At 39.6% G+C, this 12,557-nt stretch overlaps 1 protein-coding gene across 1 annotated transcript in view; it reads left to right on the forward strand.

The window, feature by feature from the left end:
* The window catches only part of SLC9A9 (solute carrier family 9 member A9), a 514,150-nt gene that overhangs the window by 231,674 nt on the left and 269,919 nt on the right, over positions 1-12,557 (forward strand). Inside the window, exons 7-8 of the mRNA XM_011364440.2 lie at positions 7,767-7,905; positions 12,234-12,339. Of these exons, the coding sequence (XP_011362742.1) occupies positions 7,767-7,905; positions 12,234-12,339 (245 nt within the window). The remainder of the gene's footprint in view (positions 1-7,766; positions 7,906-12,233; positions 12,340-12,557) is intronic.

Here is a 12,557-nt window from a genome sequence, read left to right on the forward strand (position 1 = left end):
TGCCCCCAACTCCTGAAGTCATTATGTTTTACAGCAGGTTCTCTTGACAGAATTTCATTGGCCTTTGGCAGAACATAAGCCAGAATAATGGGCAGGCAGATGCCAGAATGAATTCCAATGTGTACACACAGGTTTTGGCCCCATAAAAATCAATTTCTAATTCATAATTAAGCAACTTCTTGAGAAAGCACAGGTTGGTATAGTTATTATAAAATAAATAATAGATAAAGATCTACTTTTTTTTTAGGAATAACAATTTTTAAACAGAAAATAGCACTGCAATTAGTTTTTCTTCTACTTTGTTTCTTCCTGTTATACCTGGGGCCAACCAAACAGAGCAGCTTTTACAAATTTTTATCAGCCCTCTATATTATGTTTCTTTAATTTTTTTTTATATATTTAAAATGTGTCCTTAGGAGGAGAATAACAAAATCAACATTTGATGGGGAGAAAAGAAATTGGAAGCACCCAGGCATAAAGGTCACAAAATGTGTCATCCTGTGAGCCTTTTTCTGTTTTCCAAAATAGGTTTAGGAAGCAGAGCTGAAAACAAAAGTTTCTAAATGGCTCTATACTAAAAAGAGCAGCAGGGCTCCCCAGCAGTTAGGACCACGCACCTCCCACTGGTTTAATGGGCAGTAGAGTTAGCCTCATTTCCTTCAATCTCCACCCCATCTCCCTTTCCTCAAATCAGTATTTGAGAGAGGTGGAGAAGAAAGGGGGTCATCCTTGGAGAGAGTGCAATATTTGAGGTAAGGGTGCTTCCTCTCTCCTAAGTCAAGTGGAATGGACCCCACTGGAATCATACGAATGGACTGGGGCTGCTTGAAAGAAGAGAACTTGCGAGCTCGTTCCTCAGTGGAGGAAACTGCAGAGAAACTGAGGCCCTCTCAAACAAAGCAAGGGAAGGGAGTTCTGGGAAGTGGCTCCTGGGGGGAGTACACAAAAACACAGGGACTGACCTAGAGATGTCTGAAAGGAGTCAGCAGGAGCCTGCTGTGTCAACAGGACCTGAAGGTTCCTTGGTTTGGTGTGTTTGGGGAGGTGGCAAGGTGAGCCCATCCTTTGCAGTGCTCCATGACCCATGGAAGGTGCTAAGGGGTACCCCAAATAAAAGAGATTGTAGGTCAAAAGAGATGTGAGAGCCACTGAGCTGCCCAAGTGACCCCTGACCCAAGCCATAGAAAAAGGCTGTGAATGTGTATAGCTGGCAGGACAGATATAAGATTGAGTGACCCTGTGAAGGGATTCTCAGCAAAATTGGAAGTGCCACGATGTCAACAGAGGCCCCCAAGAGAGAAATTATTCAGGAGCAAGAGTGAGTCCAGGGACCCCTGACCACCATGAACAAACAGTTGGCCTCATAAGGCCGAGAGTTTGGCTCCCCATCCCTCCTCCAGGCCTCCAACACCTGGGGTTGCTGGCACCCATAAAGGAGGTAGAGAGACATCTCCCCTGCCTTTCCTCCCTTCCGAGTCATCCAGCCTGCTTCTCTAGAATATTCTGCAGGGAGAAGAAGAATCCTGCTTTGAAGATTTAGATTCTAAGCTGGACAGCATTAAGTTGGAATAAATGAAAAGAACTGAATAATGACATTTGACCGAGACATCAGTAATGGAACTACATACCCAGCGCAAAGAAGGATTCGATATAGCACAGTTGGAATCAGCAATCGGAAAAATATATCCCAACTAATCAAGAATTCTTTAATAAACTGGTGCCAGCAGTTAGAAAAGTTTTTTTAGGGATTAAAGATTTGTTAGAGAAAATGAGCAATCCTTTTGCATTTTGTAGTCCTCTTTGGCTATAGCAATCATTTTCTAATTTTTTTCTTTAATGATTAAATTTACAGAAATGATGAAAGGTACACAATGTGTTTGCATATTTGCTTAATAATTTTCTTTCAAAAGTTTCAAGTGACACTGATGTCCTGTTAACAAAAGAAGTGAGACTGGACTGGGAATAGAGAAGCAGGTTGTCCCAATCCAGCACCCAAGATGGTGGACTGTGGGGGTCGGGAGGGCCAGTTATAGGAGAGTGTCCTTAGGAAACAACAACTTCCAAGGATCTTGAAGTTGGGTAGTTTCTGTGAACAATTGTGGGAAATATTTTAGCAGTAGCAGTGAAGAATAACAGGAGTGGACGGTGTTGAAAACTAGGTGATCTTGAGAAAAATTGTAAAAATCAGAAGAGTGATGACTCTGTGGGGTCCAGAATAGGAAGGAGGGGATTGGCAGAGGTGACGATGGTACCATTTAGAGAATACAATACTTTCCAAATATTATCTCATTTTCATTCTCAGCATAATTGCCATACCTTCTTTTCTTCTTCCTCCTCTTTTTCTTACTTCTCCTTCTCCTTCTTCTTCTTCTTCAATAGCATTTATTGAGCATATGTGCCACACATCATTTTATACAAAACAATATGTAAGATCAAATGATTCTATATACCCAGAGATCCTAGACCAGGGACAATCAGTCAGAGTGTGAAAGATCAGGTGATGATATTTCAGGTCTGTTTTGGTTGAAGTGCTGTTTGGACATCCAGTCTGAAATACTTCTTTTAGATCTAAACCAAGCTCTCAGTTCAAAAGAAAGAGGAGGAAGAGGAGGAATGGGTTATTTGAAGTAGGATGATTTTCTTAAAAAACGCTTATCTAGTTCTTACTGTTTGCCAGGTACCATTTTAGATGCTTTATAAACATTAATTTATTGAATTCTCATGGCAACCTTATATAATAGATACTATTATTATCATCCTTGTTTTATAGGAAGTTGAGGTGCATATGGTTTAAGTAATTTGCTCAAGGTCACACAGCCAGTATGTGGCATAGCTGAGATTTGCACTCAGATCTCAGATTCAGATTCAGATTCTATACTCCTAATGCTACCTAAGCTGCCAGGCATGTTCCCGGCAGGAACATCATAAAGATAAAAAGATGGGTTGTTGAGAAACATGGGAGTTGTGATTCTATCTGTGTAGCTTAAATGATACAGTGAGTATCGGGATCCTTATTTGTGTTGCTCTCATCAAAGGAATTTATAATATTTCATCCATTTCAAATTTTTTGAATAAAAGATGCTACACACATTTATTTCTGAGAATGGATACAATATACAATTATCAAACTAGTTTTTGCTGAATAATCTGTTCCTGAATAGAATGAATCAATAACTGGACTTGCTTCCAATTTATGAGATGAATATTTAAATAGCACTATTTCTGGTCATGTCATTTTTAAGGATATTAGTGCCATCCAACTAAAATATTCTTTCCCAGAAACTTGAGATTGTAGATCCTTCTTAACCAGCTTGAACTCTTCAGAGTGGAGTCGCAAAGAACAAGTACCACACAAAGTAGCAGAAACTCTGCTTCCTCTTTTCCTCCTCTCTAGTATTTGTATCTACTAATAGTTCCAGCATCTCCCTCAGTCAGGGTAGGAGATGTTTCCTTTTTAAGCCCAAAGGGCTGAAACTGCTGAAACATGATACTCCTTCCCTTCTTGGGTTGAAGGTGGAAAACTCTACACATACTATCCAAAACTTTTGTTGTTTTGGACAATCCTCTACAGCTGTTGCTCCACAAAGTGGAGGCTTAGTGCTGCAGCTGAAAATCAGAGCCCAGGGAGATACCTCCTTTGCCAGGTGTTAGATCCAAGAGAACCACCTTCTGAGATATGGGGAGTCAGGAGAAATGCAACCTCCTTGGGCCATAAGGTTCCTGCTTTCTTTGCCTCACTGCTCACCAGAAACCAAAGGGTTTTGCCTGCAGATTGGCCCCTTTAACTTGGGGAGATGCACCTTAAGCTCAGACTCCTGACTTGTTCTTGTCCTCGGGCAGATCCCTGCCTAGGCCGTTGAGGGCCTGACTTCCCTCTTTAGTCCGTGGAGCCAAGAACTCCATGTAAACATAACAACTTTTTAGTCTCACTTATAGAGCCATTTCCTCCCTGGAGACCCTTCTGTTCCCACGCAAAAGTGACTAGTTCCTCTGTAGTAACCTGGAGTGTGGTATGTCAGGAGGGGAGCCATACCCCATCTGCCTATGGTTAGAACTAAGGCCTAATTCAGGCACAACACTCTGCTCTCTGGAAGTTCTTAGCACAATGATGATGATGATGATGATGATGATGATGATGATGATGATGATAGCATTCACTGAGTGTTTATTTTTTGAGCACATAATCAACATTCAGCGAATGGCCCTACAATTCACAAGATAATTGTATAGGTTTTAAATATATCTCATATCCTTACACATTTCTGGGGAATAAATACTATTATTATCTCTATTTTATAAACTTTGAAACTTAGTCTGTGTGTGATGAAGTAATTTGCCCAAGGCTATATAGCCAATAAGGATCAGACCTCTGAGGCTCAAGTTTAAGATTCACAAGTGTCGCTAAAGTTAGACCCTAAAAGTACCCACAATATGACTACATATAGTCAATGCTTAATAAAAAATCTAATAGGTGATGATTCATTTTAAGAAACAACTAGCTTTTACAACCAAGTCTCTTTCCTTTCTGTACTTTTTTCTTCTCTCTTTTCTACTTTCTAGTTGTCTTACCTTCATTCCATCACCCTTTATACAGGCTGCTACAGGCCAGGCACCAGGCTGTGTCCTAAGCATACTAGGAGGAACAGGACCCAAGCGAGGCCCAGCAAAGCTTAAGTTCTAGGAGTAGAAGCCAGACGTGAAAGAAGGTTTCCACGAGTAGCTCTGAGTCTCGCCTGCTGGTCAAATGGTTGAGAGGAATGTTGCCCTGTACAGCGTACTTTGCTCTCTCCCTGCACACAGAAAATGTGCTGTCCACATTCTATCCAGGCACGAAATTAAAGGTTCTGCTACCTGAACTCCTATTGCCCTTATAGTCAATGGGACATTCACTCAACTATCCTGATGTGTGTTCATGTTTTCCTCCCTACAAGACCATTTTTTTAAAGGCAGAAATAATAAACTACATTTTGAACTTAAATAACTGTATTATCTCATTTCTCTGATCTTTAATTTTTTTTTAATTCCATAAAAAAAGAAAAAAGAAGGAAAAGGAGGGATAATAATGCCTGCCTTGTTTACCTGACAGAGGTGCTATAGGATCAAATAAAGTTATAATAAGGCATAACCAAATTAAATAGAGCTTTTATACATTCTTAATGTAGAATTTAAAGCTCTGAGTGATAACACCTGCCCACCTTTCCCCAACACAGGTGACTACATATATACTCCCCAGGTTTTAGCTATAACTATATAGTTCTGCTTTGAGGTGCCCTCAACTCACCTGCCTTCTTATCTTTCTTTACACTCATTACACTGCCTGGAATACCTTCTCCCCATCACTGTCTGTTGACTTGCTTCCTTGCTCAAATGTCATCTCCTCTAATCTAAAATAGTGACCCTTTCCTCATTTGCACCATTAAAAGTTGTGTATCTCTCACAAAATCACACTCGGCACCACAACCAGAGCTAGTTGTCATCTATTAAACTATTCTGCCTAGATAGGCCTTGTATATGTTCAATAAAATTCTGACTCAAATTCTGCTTCACTTCTCTATGCCCTTTGCTGCCCACCCCCAATGCCCTGCAGCACCTGGCACATAGCAGTCATCCAGTACATACCTCTTAAGGAGCTTTAGGGCTAAAAATTCAATGGACAAGTCTCTATAGGTCGAGAATTAAGTTTCCTCCTTCAGTTAAGTCAGATATCACAAGGAAGGTATATAGGTTGGCTGTACCCTGTTGGATGGGGTTCAGAGTCCAAGAAGAGAACAACATCTCCCGAAATGCAGACTGTGAACCAGTGGAGAAACCCAAATGATTTTTAGGTGACACACAGGTGAACTTTTTTTTCAAATTTAATAATTATATAATCGTATATTTATTAACGAGAAATATGTAATTAGCATATTAAACCTATGATTTCATACATACTCTTTAATAAAACTTCTTGTATTTGAATAAAAATGAGTTGATTTAAAGAAAAACATTATGTAAGTAATGATACAGGGTATAGTCAAATGATGTGATGGGGATACTCCGAGCTCCAGAAGCACAAGGACAGAAAAAATGCTTCTGGGGAGGTAGAGATGAGGGCGAAGACCCACCTATTCTAGGGATCAGATCTGCTGTGAGAGTCCTCAGGCATTAACAGAATTATTCAATAAACTGGGTTACTATGCAAAAACTTTTATTTGAAAGGTGGAATGCAAATGCAGCATTTTCTTATCACTGTTGTTTCCTCATTGGAATGAAAAAATATGCTGGTGAATGTCAACTCACACATCTAGCTTTGCAGCCTTGGGCACCAAGTTTCATAATGGCCATAAGGTTTCACACCCTTTCCTAGGACTGTCAGATACAAAGGACCCAAATATAAATTTTCTTTTTCTTTTTTTTCCTGCAAAACACAACACTTTACAAAAAGAAAAACACTTCAAAGACAATCCTTTTCTCGCATAAATTTCAGGACTCCATTCAAGATCCACATTTATCTTCCTTATCCAATTACATGATCAAAGCAGAAATGTTTGGCCTACTTTGCAGATTTAAAAACATCTAGGGAAAAACTAGGAACATTTAAAACTGCCATTTTTATGCTATGCATCTTCCTGTAGAAGGATTGGAATCTATTCCCCCATTCTCTCTTAATTAGTCTCCAGACAACAAAAAGGTCAGAGAGTTTACATGCTGTAATCATCCAAGCCATTAAAGAGTCAGTTACATCTCTGTAAAATCCAATCTAATCTCAAATCATTGAGTCTAGTGTACTTTTTGCTCTCTACACTGCTGCAAGTTCTCTTTGAGAATCCACTGAGAAACTTGATTTTTTTTATAATTAGTTTTAAAGAATTTTTATCAAAATTAAAACTACAAAAAAAATCTGAAATGTTACTTCTTCAAGCTCCCCAAACTACTGATTCTAGCACATCTGTTCATTTTAATACTACAATATGGAGTTCATATTTCCTAAAATAGGACATACCTGTCCTTCACATTAACACTCTGGAATGTGAGGTCCCGGTTAAAAAAAAATAAAGCAAATATGACATCCTCAAAAATATTTTAGTGAACAGACTGCCTATTGGTGGATTGATTTTTCTCTATGGAAATAAATCTGCTGGCAGCCACTAAAATGGAGTATAAAAGATGACCTCAGGCAGCTGCTGCCATTTGTTTCGGTGGGAAAATGAGGGTTTTGTCTCTCCCCAGGGGTTAATCCTGTGATGCTCTTGTCTGAGCTCTGTTTCTGAAGGGTTACACTGGAGAGGAGGAATGCTTTGTGGTTTATGACAAGATCACAGCAGAATGTTTTGTGCACGCTGTGATTTGTATCACCCATTTGAGCACAGGCCATAAAAGTGCACTGTTTATCAGGAACATTTGTGAATATATAACAGCACTGAAGACATATAGCCACTAAATAATTCACAGTTATCTATCTCCTCAGCAAATTCCTTATACATCTACCATGTTTTAATGCCTAGTTTGCTCGGGAACAATATTCTTTATGACCCTTCCAATATAAAAATGTTTATTGACTGGCAACAATATATAGATACTATGAGATGGGGCTATAAGGAAGGCGAAAGCTTTTTGCTTTCTCCACCTCTCCCTGTCCTCATCTGTTTCCCTGGAATTTTTCAAACTGGCACCTAACCTTATAAAAGAAGGTGACCTTCCCAAAAGTGGGTGCTAAATTCTGACTTCTACTATTTGGGCTATAAGATGAGAGTCTCTAACTAACTTTCACCCTCTTCTCTTTTCAGTTCTATATCCATTTACAGTCCCAAGGAGAATCCAAATGCATTTGATGCTGCAGCATTCTTCCAGTCTGTGGGGAATTTCCTGGGGATCTTCGCTGGCTCATTTGCAATGGGATCTGCATATGCTGTTGTCACAGCACTAATATCCTTTGTCTGTATGTGGAAAGCTGGGAACTTTTGAGAGCTGTCAATGTCTTTGAAATGTTTCTGAAAATGGACAACTTCAAGGTCTGAAAATGGCTAGATAGTCTGGTTCAAGTATGACACAGAGCCACTGAGGCCATCTGAGTCATCTGCAAGTCATAGGTTGGTACCAGTGGCAGAGTGTCCCATGCTCTTTTCTTGTCCAAGGTCAGTTTTAACACTAATGATATTGTCTGATCCTCGGATATCAGCTGTCTTAAAAATAGGTGAGCAGGGGACATCAGGGGTGGCTCTATTAGTATCAAGGGAAAGAACTGAAGATTCAAGGTTAAGAGCAAGATAGGATTGACTGAAAGTGATAAACTAAGTATTCTCTGTCCCTTTTTCAAACTTGTATCAATCACTAGCTCACAGTGTTGGCCTGCCAAAAATCACTGTGAATTTAAACAAGCATCCATAACTATTTCATATAAGGGAACATGCAAGCAAGACAGAAATGATGGGCAATTGTGTCACTTAATTCCTTTTTTTTTTTTTTTTCCAGCAGAGAGGTGGGAAAATAGGCAGAGTTCTTAGAGGTTTGAGCCAAGAAATTCAGCAGATCTGGTGGGATGCTCACTTAGAGCAGCTGGATAGTGCAAAAATAAGTCGGAGTTAAGGAGGAAGCCAGAAGGCCACTGTCTAGTGGGAGAGTTTAATGAAGGCCACAGAGAAGAGGAAGGGCACAAGACGAAAAACTAAAGACCTTGAGGAAAAGTGAAGGAAGAAAGGTGCAAGAGGGGCCTGGACACCATGCAAAGAAAAAGAAAGTGTTGGGGTCTTTTTTTGAGACTGGCCCAGCAATTCACTGAGGAGCTGCTAAAAGTCTAGGTTCTTCTAAGGGTTTCTAAGACATCACAATATGAATAAAACATAGACCCTGCCTTCAACTAGTGACAAGCTTGGAAAGACAAGCTTTACATAATAGCTTCATTGAAAGTGAGTTCCAAAGCCATAGCCAAATTATTAGGACTATAATAATTGAAATGAGCATGAGGACACTGTGTCTGGAATAGTCCAATAGATTCTTGGCCAATCTTATAATTCTGAAAAATAATTTGAAAAGCAGTATTTATATGCAGAGTTGGACTTGGGCTTGGCCTAAAAGATAGGTAGAATATAGGCAAAGGCTATAGGATAAGTGATTCAAGAGAAGACCAGCATTCATTAAGAAGTGGGGATGGGACAGAGATGGCACATAGCAGATGTACCTGAGAGGACCAAAGGGTTTGGACTGGTGAGAGCAATGGAAAATGAAGGGACACAAATGGGGTGGAGGGAGCTTGTGGAGTATCTTGGAGTGTTACTCAAAGGAGCTTTTGCTCAGGTTAGTGACATACTCAAAGTCTTGCTTTTAAAACATAAATGAGGAATTGGTTTGTAGGATGAATCAGAGAAGGAAGATTAGAATCAAGAGAAAGCATGATAATAAACCATGAGGGAAACATCAGGAAAGAGAACATTGTTTTAAATAATCTCTAGAACTTAGTGGTTGGTTGCTTATACAGGATAAAAAAAGGGGAGAGAATTTAAGTTCACTCCAAAGTTGTGTCCTGGAAATCCTGGAGAATGTCAACTCCATTGATAGAGATAAAGTAAGTCAGAAAAGATAGTGCTGATTTCTAACAAAAATTATAATTAATAATCTACCCAGTATTTATGATATGTCAGGACCGTTATATTTGTTTTACACATGATACTTTGTTTGACCCTCACAATAATCATATCACAATGACACTATTTTTATTGTACAATGAAGCTTAGAAAGGGTAAGCTATTGCCCAAGGTCATGCAGCTAGTAAATGGAGCCAAGATTCAAATTCAGAGAGTAAAACCAAGACACAGACCATATTCCTGATCATTACTCCCTATTGCCTTTCAATTATTAAGTGGAATTATGACGAAAGTCACATGTCTAGAGTAATAGTAATGATGACAACATTTAGTGAATGTCAGCACATGCAGCACATGGCACATGCCAGGGTGCATGCATATATATATATATTTATGTATATATACATATATATATACATATACATATATATATATATATATATGTATATATATATACATATATATATATATATATGTATGTATGTATGTATGTATGTATTTCCTCATTTCCTCATTTGAATCAACCATTATTAGGCTCACTTTACACAGGAAACTGGGACTGAAGGAGGTTAAGTAGCTCACTCTGGGTCACATATCAATAATAATAAACACGATATTATCTAACATTTGTTGAAAACACTACCATGTGCTAGCCATTGTTTTTAGTATTTTGAATGGATTATCTCAGGTAGTTTTTATGAGAGAACGGGGAGGGAGATACTGTTCTCTTCCCAAGTTTACAGCTGAAAAAGCTGACACATAAAGGTTAAACAACTTGTCTAAGGCCACATAGCTAGAATATGTCAGGGCCAGAATCTAAACCCAGGCTTTTTGGATCCAGAGGCTGCACTGGGTGGAAGAGCTGAAGTTGGAACTCTTCTCTGCCTGATGTGAAGGGAATGTATGGACACATAAGTAAATGGGTTTATAAGGGAAGGACTCTTACAAACTCAGCCTGCGCAGGAGACAGGTGCACGATTATTTCCTCCATTGTTATAATCTCCATACCTCGTCCATAATGAGGCAAAGGCTCCTCAAGGTTTAGGCTCCTGGACTCTGGACAAGCTAGGGGCTTGACCTAGAACTGAACTACTTTCTGGAGGAGGTCAAAATAAAAGTCTGCCCTATGCCCACTTGACATCCTGTTATTCAAATTGGCCTAAGCCTTCTCTACACCAAACTAGTAGAGGGAATTTGAAGGAATAAATCTCACTAGAAACAAAGCCTGTCCTCTGAGAGGAGATGCCAAAAAAAGTTCAAAGGGCAGCCCATGTTTTCCTCCAGATAAAGAACTACTTCCATATCCTTACTGAATCTATTTCCAGGAAAGATGTTTTACAAAACAAATTAACTTAAATTACACTAATAGAAACTTACATAGACCTTGTTGCATACCAGGTACTCTTCTGATATCTTAACATATAGTAACTGCTTTATACACTTAGGAGGTAGGTTGAATTATTATCCCCATTTTCATACAGAGAAACCAAGGCATAGAGTGGCCAAGGGACATGTTCAAATATAGTAAATTTGAACCCAGGTAAAGTTGGCTTCCAGAGGCCACACTCCCAAATATGACATTATTTTGCCTCTTCCTGGCATTTTGTGTTTTCTAATATGTTACAAAACACTGTTAATATACTTCATCTCATTTCATTCTCCATATTTGTGTGAGTAGGTATTATTCTCCTCAACAGTTCACATAGGATAGAAATGAGGCTCAGAGAGGTTAACATATTGCTCAGAAATCACACAGTGTCTTGCAGAGCCACGACTTGGACATGGATTGTCCACCCCAAGGGTCAGGTTTTTTCTTCCCTGCCCTGCCGCTAAACACTTCTCAGTGTGGAATATTCTTTAAGTTTTTTTTTTTTTTCTAGAAACATAAAAATGCAACATTTCATCTTAATTGTCAATGTTTTTTTAGCCTGTGAACACAATTGCACTGTAACTCTCTCCCATTGAATACATACTCCTAATCATCTCTCCTTAACCCATTCTCTGCATGACTTGGATCACTATGACTGTGCTCTATTTGCAGTTTGTAGGATATTGACCAAGTGTCATCCTGGCCAAAATGAACCATTGCCTGCCAAAGGGCTTCTTGCCTGACCTAGAAATAATATGTTTTCCTCCATCCAGTTTATACCAAGAAGGCACAGGCAGCTTCCTTGTCGCTGAACATAAATGCTCATCCTGATCTTATTTCCATCCCCAAGAGAGAAGAGTGTTCAAGGTGTCCACAGACTAGCACTCCCCAGGGAGCAGTGGCCTCCTTTGGTACTGACGCACTTGCAGCATCTCATCCACCCACACTCTCCATTGCTTTGTTTCCCTAGATTTGCTACAGTCTCCTGAGGGGCACACCCCAAGGCCTAAGGCCAAATTCAAGAGGTTTTTGTATCCACAGTAAGCTGATTTTATCCTCTTAGCAAAGCACCTTTTTTTATCTGAACACAGATTTGTATTTTTACCAAGGCATTCCGCCCCCAGCGAAGCATAGAACTCATGCTGGCCTTCAAAGTATTCTCATGAGAGTTACAGTTCCCCAGTCAGGTCTGAAAATCAGTTCTCTTACTCTAAAACTGTCACAGCCAGATCTGATTTTCTCATCCAAGGAGGAGATTTAGCTGTAAAAGCAACTTGTTGTTTCCCTTAACATGTCTTCATCACTTGACCAAATTTACCAAACTGCGTGAGTTCCCTATGCTGGAAACAGGCTTGTTTTTCCTCCTGTCTTGGAGTGCCTTCCTGTCTGCCGAGGCCGCCAGCCTGACAGGTCAGTGCTTCATTCTGCACTGCAAATTGGCTGTGTGAATGCGTGTGTATGCCCCAGGATGTACCCCTCCCTGACTCAGCAGGAAGTGGGATGGAGTCTCTCTTATATGGGTTTGTGTCAGAATCAGCCTCTCTTGGGTACTCTGGGGAGAAAAAATTAATAACTCATCCATTTTGTATACAACAGCTTAACTGAAAGTCTCCAAAATATCATTTCCT

This window comes from Pteropus vampyrus, unplaced genomic scaffold, assembly GCF_000151845.1.
Source record: "Pteropus vampyrus isolate Shadow unplaced genomic scaffold, Pvam_2.0 Scaffold97, whole genome shotgun sequence".
NCBI classification, from domain to species: domain Eukaryota; kingdom Metazoa; phylum Chordata; class Mammalia; order Chiroptera; family Pteropodidae; genus Pteropus; species Pteropus vampyrus.